Below are 23,728 nucleotides of genomic sequence, written 5' to 3'. Positions count from 1 at the left end.
ATTGTTACGTAATGTAGTAGTGTGTAGTATTTGAGCATCGAGGAAAAGAAGTACTTTATAGTAAAAACCATGTTTACAGATTTCTCACATTTTCACGTCTACCATTTTATGTGCTGGAGCCTCACAGAATGACGCTGATAATGTTACGAAGTTAGGGGTGGTTAGGTAAGGTATTCAGGATCTTATGGTACTTTATTTCATTTTCAAGCTATTAGCTTATCTTCCCTGTCTGATCCAGCCAGGAACTCAGAGCACGTGTACAAACCTCCCTCAATAGCAAGTACAAAAAATTGCGTTTGAGATATACATGTATATAATCATTATGAGAAACTGCTTAAAACAGCATGAACTAGTGCACATTTTTTGTCTTGGTTAGGTGGGTGTAGTTTCAAAATAATACCCAGATTGAACCTAAAACATTCTAACCATGAAAGCTGCATAATTTTTAGTGTCCTTTCTTGGTAAGGTTAGAGCCAAAGGATACCAAGATTGATCATAAGTATGATTTATACAATCAGGTGTGATGTTTGGTTGGATGTGTGTGATGGCTATAAATGGTGCTCAGGAGGGACACATTCATGGTTTGGCATTGATATAACTGGACAACTAAACTGCTTAGCTAAACACATGACTATCTATTTTCCTATCCTTAGAAAGGAGGGTGGTGAATTGCAGGAGGAGGAATACATAACCCTGCAATCTAGCACCTTCAGATTTCAAATGAGCTTGGGGCCACAATAGTAAAGGTCAAATATACAGTATAGCACAATCAAATCTGATACAGTAAAAATGATGTCCATTTTGGTGCCTTCCTTAGTCACATCAGTGGAGTGGAGTTTCGCCAAAAGAACTCAAGGCAGCACAGGTAGACGTCAGGCCAGTGTATTTCAACAGTTCACCATTGTTCTTAGCCCAACTAAGATTGTAGCCAGGTTGTTTTCACCTGACAGAACTGGATTATTCCCGCAACTCAAGTCATGGTTGCATGCAATTAGATGAGCTTTAGTTACAAGGTAGGAATGAGCCTCCCTTATTACTAGTTACATTTTTCCTCCAGTCTGACCATACATGTCCATCAACTAAGCTGAAAAGGGGTTATGGATTTTCCAGGTGAAACAGACTTTAGTATGGGTTTGTTGTTCAAGAGTTTCAAGGGTCCAGAGGCTATACTTTGTGACCCTAAAAATTTACTGTCTAAATTTCCTAACCATTAACTACCTCACTCATTTTATTTTGCATTTTTCTCCGACAATTTTTTGTGAAATGTTTGGTAGCTGTAATGGTTACTGATAAGGTAAATGTATACCACTATGTAAGTAATCCTAAACATAATTTTGGCTTATAAACACATTCCCAGATTCTGTTGCGATGTCGATGCACTTTGCCACAAGGAGGTTAGCCAGAATGCTACAATATACGAGAGTTGCAAACCAGGACCTGCATCGACTGTATCATCAAATAAGGGTACAGTAATGCCATTGCATTAAACTATACTGCTGTGACATATTTTTAGTTTAATTGTGCTATAACTAGATTGTACTCATCTTAACCATTGAAGGTACCTGGTACTTCATAGAAAGAGTAGAGTAGATCCCAGAAAATAATTGCAGAATATCCCAGCACATCCTTAGGGATTTAGATAGATTTTATCCCATTAAGCATGGATGTTATCAATTTTATTCTTGTTGTTACCAGATTTTACGTAATTTAGGAAGGATCTATGGCAAAGGGGTTTTTAAGGCTACATCTAAACCCCTGATTTTAATAGTATCCTAAGCTGAATAAAAATCATCTGGCAGAAGGAAAAATAAACTAAAAAGGATTAAAACTTGCCTGATTCAGGAGGTTAATAAGACAGGCAGCACTTGGATTACAGGTCTTAGAAGACTGCCTCCAATAAAAGTCCAATTACTTTATTGCATATTGCTTATCAGAGGTGTGAAGTAAAATGTGGATTAGACATGCTTAAAACACATCATGCAACGCAGGAAATATACCAGCCACAAGGGTCATGTTCACATTAGTCAAGGAATAGTAGTACCATGCCTAACCTAAAGTTCGTTCCTGGCAGAGATTTTTGTCCTTTTGCAATATTTTTGTTCCCATAGCATTGTGACTAAATAAAGTGGTACTGTGGCTGTATATTAATTTTGTAGCACCTCTTTGTAACTAGCACCATGTTCTAGTGTCAGTCTACAGTTACAACTGATCATTGATGATAATATTAATTTTATGCTTAAAGTGAAGAGTAGAATGTTAAGAGTTTTAAATTTCTTCATGGTACTTTGCATGAGTCATTTCCACCAGTCAGATGTGATAGTGTTGAAATAGCCTTGGCCCCAAAGCAGATCAGCAGTATGTTAGGCACGGGCATTCCTCAATATGAATAGCCAAAAAACATCCTTCTGTTATGAAGCCTTCGGTAAATTGAAGTTGAGGTGGAGGAGGGGATGGGGCGGTGAGATTGAGGATGAAACTGGGGGATGGAGGGGAGAGGTATAAGAGGGAGGCAGATGCAAATTGGAAAGAGGGCAGCCAGATGGTAGAACAGAGAGATGTGGAGGCAGTTACTTTAATTTGTAGCCACCTTTTATGGGTTTATGGTGTTTGGCAATAGATCGAAAATTCCATTGCTATCAGTGAAGTTGATTTTCCAGTTTCCCAGAAATTACAGTAGCTGCTACTGGTATGCAGCATTGATACTTTGTCATATTCTAGAACTTTGCCATTCCTTACTCTAACAAGGACACTCTTTATCTTACTGTACTTGTCAACAGAGCCACCTTTCAGAAGAGGAATGGGAGCAAACCCAGAAATTGAGTGGATTACCCATAGTGCACCATGATGGTTATGTTTGCCCTCTCCCTCCCAATCACAGATTCAAGATGATGAAGTTTCGCTGTCTATATGAAATCCTTATCAAAGATGGTGTGATCAGTGAAGAGAAGCAGGTATGATTGTTGGTGAGGTAAACTTACTACTGTATATTTGTCTTTTTTGCCTATAATGTAGAGTAAAACCTCAATATAACAGACTTCAGTAGACCGGAATTCACTTTTATTGGAATCGAGGATCTACTGGACAAAATTCTTGTATATTGGAAAAAGTCCAATAAAGCCTGCAGCAGTGCAGACTGCCTAACCATTTTAGTTATATTCTCCATTGTACATTTCAGTATTATTATTATTATTATTATTATTATTATTATATACAGTATATATATATATATATATATATATATATATATATATACACACACAGTAAGACCTCACTATAACAGACTAATTGGGGCCCAAACCATTCCAAAAAATGTGAAATTCCAATAAAAGCAACATCCAAACTTCCCCCTGCTAATTCGGACTTTTTCCAATATATCAGACATTAGTCCAGATTGCATGAATGGTTTTTAAACTGTTTTGACTACCATTGTGGTACTGTACTGTGTTATAACTTCACTACATTAATCAAATGGCATAATGTATATAATAATACTGTACTGTACACTGATAAACATGTCTTTTATTTACCTTTTTGCGGTGAACATAGCTGAAGTGGTCAGGCAGTCCGGACTTCTTCTGGCTTCATTGGACTTTTTCCGATATATTGGAATTTAGTCTGGTAGCTCCTCGAGTTCAGTAAAAGCAAATTCCGGTCTATTGAAGTCTGTTATATCAAGGTTATACTCTCTCTCTCTCTCTCTCTCTCTCTATACTGTATATGGTAGGTGGGGGCACTCACCATCCACTCACTTGATGTAGTGCTGCTCTCAGGTATCTGCCCTTTCCTCTCCTCCATCCTTCTTTCCTTCCACCCTCTTCTGTCATTCTTTCCTTCATTCTTTCCTTGTCCTTTACCTATGGATGACTTTACACTCCCTCTTCTGTCTTTCTTTCCTTCATTCTTTCCTCTTCCTTCTGCCTGTGGGTGACTGTACACTGAGTGACAAGCCAAATGGTTTCCTGTACACCAGGAAACCATTTACTCCGCTGGGTGGTAACCATATAACCAAATTTGAGCGCCTAGTGGTTTAGTGAGTAATTACGGCCCAATCGGATTGAGCCGGTGAAGGTTTACATCCAAGGGGTGGTTGGGGTTTATTGCTCACGTAGGCTAATGCCATTTAGGGATGAGTGAGGCTTGTCACTCTCATCTTAAATGTTAGGACCAACTTGCCTAGCCCCAGGCTCCTACCCTTCTCATGGGGCATTGTAGGATTGGATGATGAATGAATGAATATATAGATAGATAGATAGATAGATTATATAGATAGATATATATTATACTGTTTGATTATTGGACTGAATGTATAAACAGTACAGTACTGCAATGGTAGTGAAAGTTTAAAAACTGTTGCTGCGATCCGGACTAATCTCTGATATATCAGAAAAAGTCCGGGTTGGAAGGGAAGTCAGGATGTCGCTTTTATCAGAATTTCACTTTTTTCGGAATGGCTTGGGCCCCAATTATTCCATTATAGTGAGGTTTTACTGTACTGTATACTTGAACCAGTCTTATCTCATTGCTTTTGAAATTACTTAATTTTGCCCCTGAACTGTCTGGAATGAATGACTGGGTATTCAGCAGGACGCTGAATTGAGGTTGCTTTACATTTAGTTTAAATAACTGCAGTTAGTTGGTGGCTGACTACACCAACATATGAGAAACTGCTGTAGCTACTGTACATGACATGTGGGAATGACCTTCATAATTGGTCATAGACTCTTGCTACAGATACAAAAGTGAGGCTCTTAGTGTTACAGCTTTTAATGCATTCATTTATTCTTGCTTTACCAGTAGTTTTTAGCACTTGTTGGAGAGTAATAAGCTGGTTTTTGAGCTTAGTTTCCAACCCATAGAAAACTCTCGGCGGCTCCTTAGCCAGTCACAGTACTGTTTGGAGATTCAAAAGAGGAAGCATAATAAGTAATTTTAAACAGTATTCCCAAATAAGTAGGGTAAATGGCTGGCTGGACTTGTGATCATATTCATATGATAATGACTTGTAACAAATCTACCTAAGCAATTTTTTCAGCTCTATGTTGAGATTATAATGATATAAAATAGCATGCAAGAGAATGTCAAGGTGTACTATGCAGAATAAGTAGCCACGGAAGAAGTGCTGCAAAACCTCACATACCACTTAGAATACAGTACAGTACATCTTCCCATGATGTTCCCAAAATAACTGGGTTGTAATTGCCTGATTATGTAAATATCCCTCTCCTCCCTCCCTATCCCCCGGCAAGAAGATGGTGGACTGCAGGAGTAGGGCAGCTTCAGCCTGCAGTCCACCAGACTCAAATCCTTCAGGTGGTCAAGTTGTTAGTGCCCCAGTCAGATCAACAGCTTAGCCAAATACACAGAGTGTTTCCTAAGAGTTGACTGAAGGTTTTTCAGTCGTGTAATGTAATGCCACCAGGTGAAGCAGGCTAATTATGTCCTTAATCCCTTCAGGCTAATAACATTTTTTGTATGGTATCCTGTTCTTGCCATCTCCAGACTATTACTTTCAGTTTAAGGGAGATATTTATGTACTGGAGGGCTTAGACTTCTTTTAACCCTTTTGGTACAAGAGAACTTTCCTGAGTTCAGTAAAATTCTAAATATTGAGAAAAAAATGGAAGTATATCTTCATATTGAAGGGGTTTGTACAATAGTAGTGTAAGCCTCAGATCCCTTCACCTTGAAGAGGGTAGAGTAATACAGGATTGGCAGTTACCTGTACACCACTTTCCATCAGGTAATCATGCCTCAGCAAGTAAGTCCAGAAGTTGCTGCCTGCGTACACACACAGCAGTACGTAGACAAATTTTTTGGAGGCCACACGTCGGCCAAGGAACAGCGAGTTACAGGCTTTGAATGGACCCCTGGCCTGGCCAGTCGTGTCAGGTATGAAACAGGTTAGTTTGGTTCATAATCCCATCAGTCCAGTGATGATTTGATTTCAAGTTTTCTATTTTATTCTTGTTATCTCTATTTAAAAAAAAAAAAAAAAAAAAAAAAAGCAAGCTTCTTTTTCAAACTGTAAATATTTAGATGTAGCCTTGATCTGTTTCATCCCAAGTAGAATTAAACAGGATCTTTGAATAAAATCACCTAATCACAGCATGACTGAGATGGGAGACAGTGGTACTGAAGAGATTAAGGCTTCATTGTTCAAAGCCATGTATTGGAACTTGGAAAAATATAAGCCCCATGAGCATCAGTGAAGATGATAAAGTAGAATTACAGGCTGTCTTCATGTCAGGGTTTTGTTCCAAAATATCAGACCTTATTCCATGCAATTGGTGCTTTAAATTTAGGGGACCTGGTGTACCAGCCTTTTAGAGAGCAGAGGAACTTTAATTGGTAATTTCGATGTTCCTGTGAAAATAATAACAATAATTTGCAATAACAGACAAAGAAGGAGGTTTATTACCATATGAATGGGAAGGTTCATGCTTTGTCAGTGAGACTGAAAATGGGAGTCATGTGGTAGGATACACAGGTCACAGTGTTGCCCGTGCCTTGTAGCCACAGGGTATATCTCCTAAAGGTGACCACCTTTAAATGTTCTGAACTACAATAGCTTAGCCTTGGGCCACTATATCTTGGGGATAATTTGGGATTGGCCATTAGTAAAGTAATGAAATGGCATGCCTATTTCCCATGATGGTATTGTAAAGTTTTAGGTAATAGTGTACTCCCGTCTATGGCATTACATGACATGCATATGTTAAAAAAAAAAAAAAAAAAAAAAGTGGGGGGGGGGACAAAAGTGTTGATGGTTTTGCCTGATTGAGGTGGAGACAGGCTTCTGGAAGAGTGAATGTGTACAGTATGTAACCCATTGTTTTGGGCATGTTGTTGATTAATTTCCTCTGTTTTCTCTCTTCCATGCCCTGTGGATCCTGCCTCACCTTATCCTTAGGTGGGAAAAAAAGCAGTGGTGGTGGTGGTGGTGGTGGTGGAGGTGGTGGTGGTGATTTGATGATGATGATGATGATGATTTCTATTATCTATCTATCTATCAATTGCCAGACGCCTCAATCCCGTACGGGGTGGCCACAAACAAATCGCCTCCACATCACCCTGTCCCCTGCCATTTCACTGCCCTGCTCCCAACTCACACACCCCTCTCTCATATACCTCTCCACCCCATCCCTCCATCTCATCCTCGGCCTCCCCCTCCCTCTCCCCCCTTCCACCTCACTCACATACACTCTCCTCATCAGTCTCCCACCCTCCATCCTCTCCACATGGCCAAACCACCTCATTGTGTCACTCCTAATGCTTCCTATCACATCCACATCCACACCACAATGCTCCTTTATATCCTCATATTATTATTGCTTATTATTATTGTTATTATTATTATTATTATTATTATTGTCATTATCATTATTATTATTCATCTTCAGGTGGAACTATTTTGGCATGCCAGTTAAGCCTCATGCGAGGGTTGGCATGTAGCACTGGTGGTGGTACTCACCACGCCTTCCCTGACTACGGATCCGGATACTGCCTCATCAACGATCTGGCTGTGGCCGCACGCACACTCATTCACACAGGCCTAGTGCACAAAATACTCATTGTGGACCTGGATGTACATCAAGCAAGTTTGTGCCCTATAGTTATTGTTAACCCTTTCAGGACTGGAGGAGTTCAATTAGTTACTGTACAGCAATTCTTTAACAGTTTCGTGTGTTCACCGTAAAGCTGTTAATCAGCATGAGAACACTGAACATGCTGTTCATTATAAAGTGGTCAGGAGTCAGAGTTGGTACCACTGATAAACAGGATTTATCTCATTGTATAATATCCCATTTCTTTCAGTCCCTTATGGATTTTAACATTTATACAGTTCATACAGATAGAATATACGCAGTCACATCATCAAAAAATATACCAACAGTTATTTGCGATCCTGATTTTTTTTTTTTTTATACCGGGTATATATACATTGTGACAATCTTTTCTGTTGAAGCATAACTATAATTTAGTGAGTTTTCATGTAACAGTTTTTAGGAATACATCTTCAGTGTTGGTGAGACAGTACCCTGCATATGAGTGTTTTCCCATCCTCAGGGGGTTAATCTTGTTCTGCAAAAATACAAGATGGTTTTGTACCTTCTGTCACACTTTTAAAAAATTCATATAGGTAACAATTCCCTACTATATTGTACCATACCAAATGTTGATGCCAGCTACTGTATTTGCAAGACAAGACCGTGCCCTTACTTTCAAGAATTTAGGTAGTAGTAGAGCAGCAGGCACTGAATGATTTACAGTATAAAAATATTCAGCTTTCAATATTGTGTCAGAGTTGACAGATGAAATATAGAAATTCAGGATGAGGTTGCATGGCTTTTTCAAAGCAGGTAAGTCAGTAACTTTTTTTTTTTTTTCCCTTAGGCAAAATTAAAGAACCCAAGGGCAAGAGCTGGAGAAAATTGTCCTTTTCAAAGAAATCTTAATGAGTTGCTGTCACAGTTATTTGAAATATATGAAAAAAAAAAAAAAAAAAAAAAAGTATGAATGGTTTTTGCCTGTGAGATGGAGCCAAGATGTTAAGGGCTTAAATAAATATGAATGAATGACAGGGTGGCTCATTCCACAGAGCGCTCTGTTGATACTTAAGTTTTGGATCCTTCCTGCCTCATTTGTAAATTGTAGATTAGGTTATTCCCCTATCCCTTGGATTCCTGACTTCACCCATGATATGGAGCCAGGATTCTTGGGACTTGAATGGTAAGTGAATGAGTGTGTAGCCCATGTCATTGGACAGGCTGTTGATTTTTTCCTTGTATCATATTTTTCTTTTCTTGCCTTTGGGACCATACTTCACTTCATACAATATTTGGGTAGGGAAAAAGACAATGATGGTGATGATTAAGATTATAAGGGGGAGGATGGTAAATCACCATTTGATTCAAGTAATGAATACTTTTCCAACCTCCATCATACTTGCCAGTTTTCCAGATTTAGGGCATGAAGACTTTTTCAGACTGTGCTACCTAACAGCTTTAATATTTTTGCAGTTCACCAGGCATGTGCTTTTAGTTAATCTGAGCTTTCATTTTACAGTAATATCTTAAATTATATGGACTTCAGCTGTCTAACCTTGGACCCACCAGGGACTTAGAAGGATAGTATGGATGGGCTGTTACAGTTTACCATTTTTTTGTATGTTTAATTTGATTAGATGAGAATGATGATGATGATGATGATGATAATGATTAATTTAGATTAACTGTTTTATTCCAGGGTGATGGCACAGCTTTTATATTTCAAGATGATCCTGATGTGTTTACAATGTCTCTTCACTGCCAAAATAACTTCCCATTCCGGAAGCAAAAGAGCAATTTAGATGTTGGTCTTGATGTTGGCATTGGTGATAAAGAATATATGAAAATACTTTCTGTAAGTAATATTCTGTAAAGTATTTAATCCATGTACAGTAATAGCTTCACACAGCTTTTTCTTAAACTGAATATCATATGATAGCCACAAAAAAAATTTTAAAAATACTTTTATACAAATATTTTGAAATGAAGATTGATTTGTACCTTTAGAAAGCAGCACAGTATCATATGCATACATCAGATATGAAATCTTCCATCCCTTGCCATTCACTATTAGCCTCAGTCCTCTCCACAACTACTGTGACTTCCCTCTTAGCCCCTCCATGTCCCCCACATTCTAAGAATATCTAGTACATTCAGTCTTATGCCAGACATGTGTTCTAAAGTATCGAATTTTGCTTACATTTTGTACTGTAAATGGTGGGAAGCTAGCACATCAGCTATATAGGTAGCATTTTTACTTTTATAGGCAATTTTTCTGCAAAACTTTGAATTTAGTACTGGCAAAGGGCATCAACAGAGGTGATATAATGGGGACTTAACTGTATACAGTGTATAATAATTTTATAATCCATCCCAGGAGTATCTGCCAGGAGTACTGGACACTGTACAACCCGATATAGTTCTTTACGATGCTGGGGTTGACCCACACGAGAAAGACCAGTTGGGCAGACTTAAACTGACAGATGAGGGTAAGTGCTGATAATTGTATTACTGTGTGGGATGATTGACATGTTAGGCCTTTCACTGAGAGGGATGTTTTGTAAGTTTTACATAATCATCCAATGGCAATTAGAATAAAGTAAGACGTCAGTGTACTATAGGATTTGCAGGTATTTTCTCCCATCACTGAAGACAGTGGATGATAGGTGGTGGTGATCATACACACATGATGTACTACCTACTTCTTCCATCCCTTCTATCATTTTATTTCTATGTCTGCCCTCTTCCTACATCTCCCTTCCTTTGTTACTCCTTCTGTTTCAGTACTCTTCCAGGTTGCTCTGCATCAGGCAACAAGCCTAATGGTTTTCTGTAACATACGAAACCATTTACATTGCTGGGTGGTAACCATATAACCATATAATGGGATGATGTGGAGCCTGCTATAGTGCCCCTTAACTGGATCGAGAGATGCAAATGCGACTCCACACTGGGATATGTCTTGCTGTCACAAGGCATCGTCAGCTGCTAGGGAACATCTGTTCACTGCATGGGATGACCCAACAGGGGCAGTTGCATGCCTGCAGTTGATGAGTGTGCTTATTTAGACATATTTGGGTTGAACAACAACAACAGCAACAACTGAGGGTAGTAGCCTCTGCTCGCATATAAAGCACCAGCTTTTCTGAACCCTGCTTATCTGTTTCACATAATAATCCTGACTATTTCTGTTGCTTGTTTGTATGAGGTAGGATCCACAAAACAAAGAAAGAAAAAATGCAGACATGAGAGAAATGTCACCAGCATGCCTAATGAAATGAGCCATATGCTCAAATTAAAATCTATCTATTAACCTACAGCTAGACGCCATAATCCCGTAAGGGGTGGCCATTTGAGTTAGCTGTTTTATGGTGAGGGGCACTAACCCTCCACCAACCCACTTACTGACATGTAGAGAGGATGTATGGGTTAGTTATATGGTTACCATCTAGCACTGTAAATGGTTTCTTGGCTTATAGGAAACCATTTGGCTTGTCACTCAATGTAAAGCCATCTGAAAAAGAAAGAAGAGTAAAAAAAAAATAAATAAATAAAAGGAAAGATGGGAAAAACAGAAAGAGAGGAGGGCAGACACAGAAAAAGAATGATAAAGATGAAAGAAGAAGTAGACAACACATCATCAAGTGAGTGAATGATGGTCGCCACCGCCTACCACCTTCAGATTAAAATAGTGTAAATGAAATAGGGTTAATGGTTTGTTAAGTAACTGATGCCCTTTTTTTCTTACCAGGTTTGTACAAGAGGGATATGTACGTATTAAAGTCTGTGCTGGGACGAGGCATTCCCATAGCTACCGTCATTGGTGGGGGTTACGACGACATCATGGAGCTCTCAGCACGACACACCATAATACATCGGGTTGCTCAAGAACTTTACCAGTTGTATCTTTAGCATAAAAATTTTCGTCATCCATTTTATCATCCAGTGTTGTCAACACTGTAGGGGCCTGGGACTACCTTCCCCAGTCCTGACATTTAAGGCAAGGGAGACAGCCTCATCCATCCCTGTGTAGGATTGTGAGCAGTAAACCCCAACCAATATACTTATCATCCTATTATACCAGATTCCTCAAAAATTCTGCCATCTGTGTCTGTAGCACAGAAATTTTAATAATTCTGATTATATTTCATCTTTTTCTAACCTGACAGATTGGTAACACTTCAGTTTGCTTAACCCCAAAAGACCAAAATTCTCCCACTTTGCCCGGTCCCAAAACCGCATTTAGGGTCCGATATTTCAGCCTTCACCAAGGTTAATTTTGGTCTTATAGATTTCAGGAGCTTGGCTTTACACACCAGAAAATAATGTCTAATGGTTGCCGCACTGACGACCATGAAAGAACATCAAAAATAAAAATTGTTATCCCTTGCATATTGAGAGAGAACAAAAAATGCACCAGAGTAAATTTTGGTCTCAAAGATATGAAGAGCTTGATTTTTACACACCAGAAAATGTATATTTTACTCAGATATGTCTAATGGTTACCACACTGTCGACCACCAAAAGCAAAAAAAAAAAGCCACCCCTCACTATAAGCGAAAATGGGACGACATAAGGAGGAATAGGGAGGTGGAGGGAATGTGTGGGGACATAGGAGGGGGGAAATGGAGGAAATATGTCTGCCACACAAAGCCAATATGGTCTAGAGGGGGTATGAAGGGTGATTTGGGTGGTTGGAAACATTGAGAACAGGGCCCAATGGAGCAGAGGGAGGTAGAGAAATGGTAGTGGGGGGAGGACCCTCCCCCACTGTGTCAGGGGGGACCAGTCAGGCCAGACACCACCACATATTGTACTTTCCATTGGCTAGGCTCCATATATGTCATCAGAGGCAGGGATACCTCACACCAGTTCTTGGTAGCTTGTGTATGATCGACGATGATAGGCCCACTTACCAAGGACCAAACACATCGATAGATGATCATAGGACTTTAGGGGTTGGCCAGGTAAGGACAGACTGGGGGGTCAGTTTGAGTATTAACTCCTATCTCTTAACTATGGCTCATGAATTTCATGCAACCATGACTTGGTATTATATTCAGGTTGTGGTGGCCTGGTTTCATCAGGTGAAAAGAAACCAACTATAATACAGTACAGTAGGTTGCCCAAGAACTATGCCAGCTGAAAATTTAGCACAGTTTTTATCTGTAGTATCATCCTGAGCTCTTTCCCCTCACCTAAAGATGGGGTAAGCTTAGGAATGACAAAGTACAAAAATATATCCATTGAATTTTATTTCCTAACAACTTTTAGTTTAATTTGTTACTCAGTTTGGGTTTATGAAAAATCATCAACTCATTACACAGTACTCAGGAACTCTATTAGTGGAGCATGAGTGAAACTTCCATGCAGCAGTAAATGGACAGTAATTCACTAAACCATACTATATATTTCTAAATATGCTTTTGTATAATATCCAGTATGCATTTGTATAATACTCATATGGTTATGTAATTACTGTGTAGGTACACCAAAACAAACACAAAAGCTTTAGTTTATTAAACATAGAAAACTACAGGTTTTTCCTCTTATGTAACAGGATATTGCATGTATAAAATCTTAATTCTCCATGCTCTTAAAAACTGATTACAGTTGGTAAGAAAAATCCTTAAAACTTAGTTAATACTAAAATATTGATTACACATACACAAATATGATTATATATACATTAAAAAGATACAACATTTTCTTCACAGATTACTAAAATATTTTTTGAAGAATTACTATCATGACAATAGATCAGTACAGTATTTAGGATAAAATATATATATTCAGGATGCACTTGAATATCAACCCCCTTCACCATGATGACATATTACAGAATTTTAGTATACTTTAATCTTATTGCCTGTATTAGAGTTTATTCAGCTTTGGGGAGCATGACTGAGCTGGAGGAGTGACATACAGCCTACATTAACCCCTTCACAACTATACTCTGTTTTTTTTATTGAGGCGAAGATACACTTGACAGGTTGGTGATGATCGGCTGAATGCAACATATCTGAATAACATTTACTAACCCATATTTCCCCCTCAGATATATGTTGTCAATTGATAATGCTAACGAGTAAAAGATTATGAAGTGATGTTGCATTAAGCCAATCATCATCAACCTGTCAAGTTCATCTTCGCCCTCGATAAAAAAAAACAGTATAGGCATCCTTCATAACCTCAAAATCTGGTGTGCTGGTTAAAATGAAAGACTGTCATCAAACTGAAGGGATTAAGCACATTTAAAATCTTTGGGAAATATACAGACCTAATAATATGGCTCAGGGAATCCTACAGTGATATTTTCATTATAGTAACCCCTTCACAGTGTTGATGCTTTAGTTTTAATATTTGTCTTCAGATTTTACAGACCCCCATTAAAGGGGTTTATTAAGGATATACTGTACAGCGCTGTGGCATACCCCACTAGTTCAGAAGTCTATCCTTGGTCATGGAATCTGATGACAAAAAAAAAAAAAATGTTTAAATACCTATTGTTGATCTGAATCAGGTAGTAGCCAGATTAAAAAGTCACTGCTCATGAGCAAGGAAGACTGTAGTTCTGATCTAAAATCCAATAAAACTTTGAGGCTTCAAATACCAACACATGCACACAGCAATATTAAAACCTACTCAGTTTTCTTACCTAATAACTCTGCTAACTTTGCAATATTATCTGAAAAGAAGAAAATACTTCTAAGCATGGAAAAATGGCAACATTACCACATAGCTGTAACAGTAAAATTAGTGATATTTTGATCATTGTTGCAAAAGTGTACATTAATAAGTAATCACAAAAAAACACTGTCATCCTGACCTCTTTTCCCACCCACGGGTGGGGTGAGGTGGGGTTCAAAGAGCGAGAAAAAATCTGTAAGAGGGAAAACTGTCAAACGTGCCCAATTAAAAGGGCCATACTCTCATACACTCACCAGTCAAGCAGCCAGAATCCTCAGTCCACCTCACTTGCTTGCCTGCTTCATCTTACCCATCAGCTAAGTCAATGGAATGGCTGTCTCATCTCTAAGATACAACACAGGTATCAAACGTTTGTTAAAGACAGTTCCATATCATCCCCTTGTAGATACTGGAGACTGAGGCTAGGTTGCCACAGTGCATGACACTGATCCCTTCAAATGTTCCTCCTCACCACCACCACCACCACATCTCACTACCGTTAAATGATCTTGTGTTATGCTGGAAGAGCCTCGTGTACTGTTTTTTTTTTTTCCCCCCGACTCTGGACATAGGCTTCACAGCCTGCTCCCAAGGCCCAGTAGTTCTCCTACATACCATACACCTCTACGTGTCACCACTTTGGCGCTAATGCCCACCATCCATTCTGAATACCTGCTAGGGCTGTCTCATACAGGACTGGTGTATTGGTATTAGCGGGGGTATTTTTACGACATGTTGGCGGGTCTTTTGGTAGATCAGTAAAGTCTGTTTTTATTAAATTCAAATCCTTAAACTATTCCCTGCCCCAGCGAGGATTTGAACCTGGGTCCGGCAGGACTGCAGGCCACCTCTCTATCAACTGAGCTACTGCCTTCCCCAAAGGTGCAAATAAAAGGCTCTAACTTTTTTTTTTTTTTTTAAATACTCCTGGCACAGGTTTAACTGCCTGTTCTCTAAGGCCTGCTAGCCCCCCAACATACCATACATCCTTCACATATCACCACTTTGGCACTGGTACCCACCATCCATACTGAATACATGCTTGGGCTGTCTCATTCCAGGTTGATGTAATGATATTAGAGAGAGTTTTTTATGACATTTCTTTAGGTCTTGTGAGAGATCTATAGTAGTTATTTACTATCTTATTTTAATTCAAATTCTTAAACTGTTCCCTCCTCCATCCAAGGATTGGACTTGCTTCCATTTGCATGGCAAACAATCTCTCTAACCACTAGGTTATTCCCCATACAATGAATACTGTACTGTACAGTATTATCAGTATAATCATCAGGACAATGCAAGAATGGCATCTCTGGGCTCACTAGGTTAACAAAAAAGCAGAACATCAACACAAAACACTTACCATAAGTAACTTTGACTGTGTCATTGATGGAGGTCTGTGTATTCTCACTCTTGCGTAATCCAGCCGTTACTTCCAGTTCAAAGCTTGGACCATAAAGAGGGAAGAACTGAAAGCAGGAAATAACACACCAAAAGGTCAGATTTGGGCCCATATTCTCACAGGTTAATGAGGCTCCCTAGAACCTCTTCATTACCAATTTATATTTATACCTGCCATCTATCTATCTATCTATTGCCAGATGCCATAATCCCATATGGGGTGGCCATTTGACTCTGAGTTATTTGTTTTACAGGGAGGGGCACTAACCCTCCACCAACCCACTCGACACGTAGGGAGCAGCCTGCTATGTTCATATATTCATAGACAAGTAAGCACTCTGTGTTGATATGAAGCACCATCATCACCATCATCCAGACCTCCTTTCCCACCCTAGGGCAGGGTGAGGAGTAGCAGCGTACAGACAGCCAAAGTTTGCCCAATTCAATAGGCCATGCTTCCATTCACTCATCATTTAAGCCCATGGAATCCTGGCTCCATCTGATAGGCCAAGAAACTTCACCATGTTCTGTAGCTTCACATATATGGTACTTATCCAACAAAGCCAATCCGAACACTGTCACGTTAAAAAAGGGTGCCAAATCCCAGGTCATGCGCTTATTCGCACAAAAGTCATCCAGCCAGCTCGATCTCTTGTCAGTCCCTTAACCTCACCAACTTCCATACCTCTTCCTCACATCTCCTTCCACCTTCTTCTTGGCCTACCTCGTCTCCTTCCACATTCAAATTCACTCAGATATACCCATTTCACCATTCTATTGTCATCCATACTCTAGACATGGCCATACCATCTCAATACACTCTCTTCAGTTCTGGTGTCCACAGACTTCCTCACTTCACATCTTTGACGAATCACATTATTTTGAATCCTATCCACTCTCTGTACTCCACATACATTCCTCAGTAACCCAATCTCCATTGCTCTTACTCTTGACCTTTCATTCACATCCTTATGTTAAAACTGGCACTAACACTCCCTCATGTAAGCCTCGTACAGCTGTAACTCTCAAGCCTCTGTTTCTTATCAAGGCCTTGGAATATAAGAAAGTGTAATGTAACCCTTTGAATAAACACTAAGTCACACCTCGGACACAGCTTGACTTACCAGAAATTCTACCTTCTGCAGGGTCGACCATGGAGGTTTTACTGTAGTCAGTACAGTATTCTATTAGCAGTTTTGTTTAATCACTATCATTATACTATAAGAAATCCTCATGTACTGCAAAAGAGTGACACAAAAAAATTGCTGCAATATTGGAACTGTGATGGTTGAAGCACATATTTCTGCAGATTGGCATGTAAGTAGAGGAAAAATGAACTGTCCTAACCATTGTACAGTACAGTATATAATTTTTCATTGTTCTCTCATGATCAAGCTGATGCCAGATAATTCTATTCAGCCAAAAGAGCCACAGGATCATGAGGGTGTTAACTCTTGACTCGTGGTGCATTCTGCTGGTTTATTCTTACTATGGTCAGACTCAAATATGAAGTCCGTTTGGGTGGGGCCCACGCGGGGATTTCCCTCTCTACAGCTCTGCCAAACCTCCTCTCTCTCTCTCTGTCTCTCTCAGTTGATTGAGAAAGTTTTTATATATTTATAAGTTTTGTTTTCTTCTATATTGTTTCGACCTTTTTTCCACACCACCACTGAGGTAAAAGTCTTGGCGCGTTTTTATTATAGAGGTTTCCCCAGTAGGCATAAGTCCTTTCTCTGATCTTTCTTCTAAAAAAATACTTGTTCACATTGTAAATAAGTTCTTTCTCCCGACTGTGGAGCACACGAGAGCGAGTCGGAGTAGCTGCCATCGTGGGTGGGTATCAGGGAGGAATTGACCGGTCACCTGTAGTCTGATGTGGGTGTCCTTGACCTCTGGCAACGTTGGAAAGCGACGTTGTCACGTGGTGTGGAATTTATACAAATCATTGCTATTATCCTAAAAAGCGACACATTCATAGCACTATATAGCCTTATTTAATATATTTAATAAGTACAGAATATTTAATATACAATTTCAAATAGTAAATAGCCGACATATGATAGAGAGAGAGATAGGTACTGGGGTTGATGCGGCAGAGCTGTAGAGAGGGAAATCCCCTCTCGGGCCCCACCCAAACGGACTTCATATTTGAGTCTGACCATACCTCCAGATTTTTTATTTATTTATTTTTTGGATGGATGGATATTTTTTTCATCTTAGAGACCCTATGTAGTGACTGAACCTGTGAGAGTCATATTTAACTGATGTACTACACAAAATTTCTCTTAAACTGAAAAAACATCTGGAAGGAGCAGGAATGAAATAAAGAATGTGTCAAAAGCTGGAAGAGTTAATACTGTACTGTCGCTAAGGACAAACCTAGTGTTTTAATCCAGCTATCTCTGGGTAATTTCAATCAGCTAAGAGTGATTCATAGTTTCCTGAAGACATTAACCGCATCAGTACACTGAAATCCATTTACAGCTTATTCAAGTTCCTCCAGATGATTTTATTAAACTTTGGAAAGATTCATTCACTTCATGTAGTGCTGCCTACTTCTTTTGCCTTTATCATTCTTTTCCTGTGTCTGCCCTCCTTACTTCCTGTCTCTTCCATCTTTCCTGCTGCTTTTCATTACTCTTCTTTCCTTTTCAGGTGGCTTTACACTGAATGACAAGCCTAAAGGTTTCCTGTATACCAGGAAACCATGTACAACACTGGGTGGTAACCATATAACCAGCCCATACATGTTCCCTACGAGTCAACAAGTGAGTTGGTGGAGGGTTAGTGTTCCTCTCAGTAAAACCACTAATACAAAGACGAATGGCCACCCCTTTTGGGATTATGGCATCTGGATATAGATGTAGACAGATAAACAGAAAGATCTACTGGACAGGCTGATGAAGGCTGATTCTAACTCCTCTAGTTCAAAATGTTTCTCCAGTGCTATATAAAGCTGCCTGAAGTTAGCAAGCATAATGTGAAAGTAACTGGAGTGAAGCATTAAGTCGCATAATCCAATGGCCTCCTCTCTTCCTATTTCTCCCAACTTTCCTGTCACTTCTTATTGCTTTTCTTTCCATTACAGGTGGCTTTACATTGAGTGACAAGCCAAATGGTTTCCTGTAAGCCAAGAAACTATTTACAACACTGGGTGGTAACCATATAACCAAACCATACGTGCTCCATACGTGTCAACAAGTGGGTTGGTGGAGGGTTAGTGCCCCTCCCTGTAAAACAAATAACTCACAGTCAAATGGCCACCCCTTACGGGATTATGGCATCTGGCAATAGATAGATGAATAGACAGATTTCACACGGTTTATTATTGCCTTTTACAGGCAATTTAATCAAACTTAAGAAAGACCTTTTATGTTCAAAGGGTTAAGGAAAGGGAAATGTAACCCCTTCATTTAAAAGAAAAAAAATTATAAGATGAATAGAGTAGAGAGCATAAAACAAAGACATGTCACTGGACTGAAGTGATTACATGAATGTGATGCTTACATGGTGTTCTGGGATCTCAGCTGCAAGGGAGGTGGCCAGGAGAGTTGATGTGATGCTGGTCCACAACTTGGCTGCATTCACCTTGTTATACCCCCCTGCAAAACATAAAATACAGATTTTGTTTTTAAAAAAGTCAATGCTTTATTGCATTGGACATGTGGAGAGGATGGGGGATGATAATTGGGTGAGGAAGGTGAGAAGTGTTAATATTGGGGGTGGGGTTATGAGGGGTAGACCGAGAAAGACATGGAACGAGGTCATTAAATGTGACCTCAGGGTTAAGGGACTGAACAGGGAGGCTGCAATGGATCGTGCAGCGTCGAGAGCTGCCATTAGGTGACCAAGGCCAAGACATGCAAGCATGTTGGAGCCTTTAAAAACGAAAAACGAAAAAAAAAAGTTCCTTTATTTCCTCAACCTTCATTCTTAACTTTTTCTTCCTAAATTTTTATAATGCCACCATCTCAATCAGCCACTCTTCTCAATAGCTTCAACATCATTGATATTATGCCAACAGTATTATTTTTTTAGATTAAAAAACAGAATCAAGCACCACACACCTCCTCCCAAGAAAAGTGTAGGCTTGTTAAGATTAAGGACGTGCTGGATACAGGTGTTATATGCCTCTATGGTGAGATTGCCATTGCCCAGTGGGTCGCCGGCTAAAGCATCTGCACCACACTGACAAACCACTGCATGAGGTAAGTACACCTCACACAGGTTATACAGGATACTGCAAGAGTGAACATGTATTAATTGATGTGAAAAGCACAAAAATTTTTATAAAGAATTTTTTCATACTGTACTAATACTCATTATTAAAAATCTTCATTTTATTTATACCTGGTACTCATTTTAAACAATTACATTAAATCACAAGTAGCTACAGCAGAGAAAATACCACATGACTCACCTTTCGAACAAGTGCACAAACTGCTTATTATTGATGCCTGACTTGTACGGGACATTAAAAGTGTAGCCACGTCCTTTGCCGACCCCAGTCTCTGTAGCTGGACCAGACCCAGGAAAGTAGCCAGGTTCTAGCTGATGTAGTGAGAGGGTTACTACCTTAGGAGTGAACAGGTAGGCATTTTCAACACCATCCCCTGTAATAAAATAAAAAAAATACTTCAAGTGGGACAGCAGTATACACACATCCCTCACTTGACTCCTTTTTTTTGTCTCTAGTTTATTCTTCTGCCAAATGATTTTCTTCAGCTGAGGACAGCCCTAAGTGGAGGAGGTCTTCAACTTCCATATGGTTTTTTTCTGAAAAGGCCATTCATAAGCCAGAAATTCCATGTATAAAAAGGGAAATGCTACAACATTTGTAAGACATCACAAAGTGAAGGGGAAAGAAAATACTGAATACCCTTCAGTGCAATGACATTTTTGTTTTTCCCTAGTCAGGCTACTACCTGGGAATTTCAATCAGTTTTCAGCAGAATACAGATACACAGTACAGTATATACTTCATATAAATGTCAATACAGGTGTCCAAAAATTTAAGACTGACATGGAATTGTAGTTATTTTATAATCTCTGGGAATTTTTGTAACTTTAATCACAACTTCAACCATGACATAAAAATGCCCTGTACTCCATAAATGGTAAAGAAAGAGAGAAAAAAAGATACCAACCATGATGAATATCCAGGTCTATATACAGCACCTTTTCATATTTTGTTCTCAGTAGACGAATGGCCAGCACGATATCATTTACATAGCAGAACCCCGATGCAGAGTCCCTGTGGGGAAGGAAGGAAAGAAGAATGAAAGTAGTGAAAATATGTGTCTGTGTGGACTTCAGGCTTCACAGGTAGGCCATCTTAACTTACTCCTGCTAGTGTCAAGTAATTCCTGCAGGCTAGAGGATACCTCCTGGTGAAAGTACAGTATCTATTAACCCCATCAGTATAATGACATCTTTTTTATTCTTGCACCCATTACAGATCCTAACAACAAACTGACTGTCATGTACAACAACAAACCAACTGCAGTGTACATAGCATTACAAAACATTACTGTATATAGTATGACAAAATATCAATGATCAGAATAGTAATTATGACATTACCCTGAATTGAAAATAACATGAACATGCCAATCATTTGTTACTCTGATTTGCAAGTACCGTACCTCTGTGCATGATGCCATCCCCCACACCAGTTGATAGCATACTTGACCCTCCCCTCCACCAGTTCGCGTGCAGCTGTTAATGTACCCCCTGCCAGCCGGCAAACGATATCCCACAGGTTCGGAAGGATGGGACAGTCAAATCCCAAGCCATACTCATCCTCCACTTCTGTCTCCGGCTCACCCGTCTGGAGGAGTTTAACATATTCCTCAGAGTGGAAGCCCCGAATGTCCTCCTCGGTGGCTGGATGTGAAGGTACGATAGACATTTTGGGGAGCAGGTCATACGCGCTGATGAGACTGTGGGTCAAACTGGCCTGTGGAACAAACAAATGGCAGACTGTACTGTAACTTCAAAATAAGCTATACAGGTATTTGATGCAATCCATGTTGTGGAAGCCTTGAACATGCTCGAAAGCTGTAAGTCATGGCTGTATGAAATTTGATGTGCTTTAGTTATGGCGCAGAAACAGACTCCTTGGTTTCTAGTCAAACTGACCCTCCAACCTGACAATCAACTCAGCTGAAATGGGTTAGGGATATCAGTCAGGTCAGAACAAACACACTGTACTGATACCATATTTCTCTACCAGGACCATAAACACAACCTTACTGGCTGCATTACCTGCCTATACAGTAAAACCTCAATATAAAGGACTTCAATAGACCGGAATTCGCTTTTATCGGACTTGAGGAGCTACCAGACTAAATTCCTCTATGTTGGAAAAAGTCCGATAAAGCCAGAAGCAGTCCGGACTGCCTGATCACTTCAGCTGTGTTCACCACAATAAGGTAAATAAATGACATGTTTATCAGTGTACAGTACAGTATTATAATATATACAGTATTATACCATCTGATTAATGTAGTGAAGCTATAACACAGTACAGTACTGTACCACAGTGGTAGGCAAAACAGTTTAAAAACCGTTCATGCAATCTGGACTAATGTCTGATATATCGGAAAAAGTCCGGATTAGCAGGGGGAAGTCCGGATGTCGCTTTTATCGGAATTTCACATTTTTCGGAATGGTTTGGGCCCCAATTAGTCCGTTATAGTGAGGTCTTACTGTACTCGCTTCACTTTAACTTGGCCTAAAACTAACATCATTCTAGCTTGACTGTTGAGTTGCAACAAAATGTTAACACAAGAACATGGCCCTAATCATAAAAGTGCTATGGAAATAATATAGAATTTTAGTATTCTTCTGCAATCAAGCTACATGAAATAAGCTACAAATGGCTAAAAATCTAGGTGATGTTAGGGTGAACAAACTATAGTATATCACCACTCACCCTTAGTCTGAACACGGGGACGGCATCACAGGCAGCCAGTAGTCTCGGGTCAGCTATGTATGCTACACTCAGCGTCCCCTTGCTTGTCATTTTAAAGCCACTGCTACTGTCAAAAGGACAGGTATTATGTAGTCGGAGAACAGGGAGGTTTTAGGAAGGGAAAAGGTTGTGTAGATCAGATATTCATTCTCAGGTCATCAGTGGAAAAATTTCTAGAGAAGGGAAAGAAGTTGTATGCGGCCTTCATGGATCTGGAGAATGCATATGACAGGGTGAACAGACAAGGAATGTGGAAAATATTGAGAATATATGGAGTAAATGAGAAGCTGTTTAATGCCATGAAGAGTATGTAAGAGGGGGCTAAGGCTGCAGTGCGTGTGGACAGTGAACTGAGTGAATTTTTCTATCTGAATATTGAACTGAAACAGGGATGTCATGTCTCCATGGCTGTTCAATCTGTATATGGACTGGGGTGTAAAAGATATACAAGGGAGGGCAGTGGATGTTGGAGCGGCCCTAATGAGAGAAGGCAGCATTTGGAAACTCCCTATACTACTGTCTGCAGATGACATTGCATTGTTAAGACAAAGAAGAACTGCAAGGCTTGGTGAATGAGTCTGGAAGTGTGTGTAAGAAACGGAAGCTAAAGGTGAATGTAGGGAAGAGTAAAGTTATGGCCTTTGAGAAAAATGAAATCACTAATGTACAGTGAGGTTGGAAGATGATGAAATAGCAAATGTGGGTGCATTTAAATACAGTACTTGGGTAGTGTGATGATAAGGATGGAAGTTTGGAGGGAAAAGTGCTTGAAATAGTACAACAAGGAAGAAAGGTTGCTTGTTCTTTGAAACGGTGATAAGATACAGGCAAGTGAGCATGGAAATAAAAAAGTCACTGCATGACAGTACTGTGATACCAACTCTAATGTGTGGACGTGAAGTTTGGACCTTGTTGGAAGGAAACAAGTTAAGAGTGAGAGCAGTGGACATGAGTTAAATATTTGAGACGAGCATGTGGAGTCACATAGAGAGACAGACTGACATTTGAGAAAGTGAAGAAGCGTAGTGGTGTGGATGTGGATGTGATAGAAAGCATTAGGAGAAATACACTGAGGTGGTTTGGTCATGTGGAGAGGATGGAGAGCAAGACTAAC

General features: G+C 39.6%; 2 protein-coding genes across 2 annotated transcripts; one reads left to right on the top strand and one right to left on the bottom strand.

The window, feature by feature from the left end:
- Positions 1 to 1,369: 1,369 nt before the first annotated feature.
- On the top strand, positions 1,370 to 11,474 carry LOC145415624 (uncharacterized protein SYNPCC7002_A1628-like). The gene is made up of 7 exons (XM_080284845.1): positions 1,370 to 1,464; positions 2,778 to 2,951; positions 5,741 to 5,900; positions 7,401 to 7,594; positions 9,247 to 9,402; positions 9,925 to 10,036; positions 11,299 to 11,474. The coding sequence occupies exons 1-7, from the start codon at positions 1,375 to 1,377 to the stop codon at positions 11,457 to 11,459; spliced, it is 1,047 nt and encodes a 348-aa protein (XP_080140971.1). The 5' UTR covers positions 1,370 to 1,374; the 3' UTR covers positions 11,460 to 11,474.
- Positions 11,475 to 14,188: 2,714 nt separating this feature from the next.
- On the bottom strand, positions 14,189 to 22,665 carry LOC145415554 (histone deacetylase 8-like). Its single transcript, XM_080284776.1, has 8 exons — positions 22,576 to 22,665; positions 21,284 to 21,597; positions 20,786 to 20,892; positions 20,059 to 20,251; positions 19,706 to 19,878; positions 19,146 to 19,240; positions 15,601 to 15,706; positions 14,189 to 14,235 (listed from the first exon to the last, which is right to left on the bottom strand). Exons 1-8 carry the CDS (start codon positions 22,663 to 22,665, stop codon positions 14,189 to 14,191), a joined length of 1,125 nt encoding a protein of 374 aa, XP_080140902.1.
- Positions 22,666 to 23,728: the final 1,063 nt, after the last annotated feature.

This window comes from Coenobita brevimanus, chromosome 103 (assembly GCF_032717465.1).
Source record: "Coenobita brevimanus isolate Jiangsu-jjx chromosome 103, ASM3271746v2, whole genome shotgun sequence".
NCBI lineage: Eukaryota > Metazoa > Arthropoda > Malacostraca > Decapoda > Coenobitidae > Coenobita > Coenobita brevimanus.
This window is presented reverse-complemented; position numbering and strand designations above follow the sequence as displayed.

Bases quoted from the DNA above. Each gene is read 5' to 3' on its own strand.
- LOC145415624 (XM_080284845.1), top strand. From the start codon at position 1,375: ATGCACTTTGCCACAAGGAGGTTAGCCAGAATGCTACAATATACGAGA. The intron at 5,901-7,400 runs GTTAGTTTGGTT...ATTCATCTTCAG, and splicing joins TCGTGTCAGGTATGAAACAG to GTGGAACTATTTTGGCATGC. The intron at 7,595-9,246 runs GCAAGTTTGTGC...GTTTTATTCCAG, and splicing joins TGGACCTGGATGTACATCAA to GGTGATGGCACAGCTTTTAT.
- LOC145415554 (XM_080284776.1), bottom strand. From the start codon at position 22,665: ATGACAAGCAAGGGGACGCTGAGTGTAGCATACATAGCTGACCCGAGA. The intron at 19,879-20,058 runs GTGAGTCATGTG...TCACTCTTGCAG, and splicing joins TTTGTGCACTTGTTCGAAAG to TATCCTGTATAACCTGTGTG. The intron at 19,241-19,705 runs GTGTGTGGTGCT...TATGTTTTGCAG, and splicing joins TACACTTTTCTTGGGAGGAG to GGGGGTATAACAAGGTGAAT.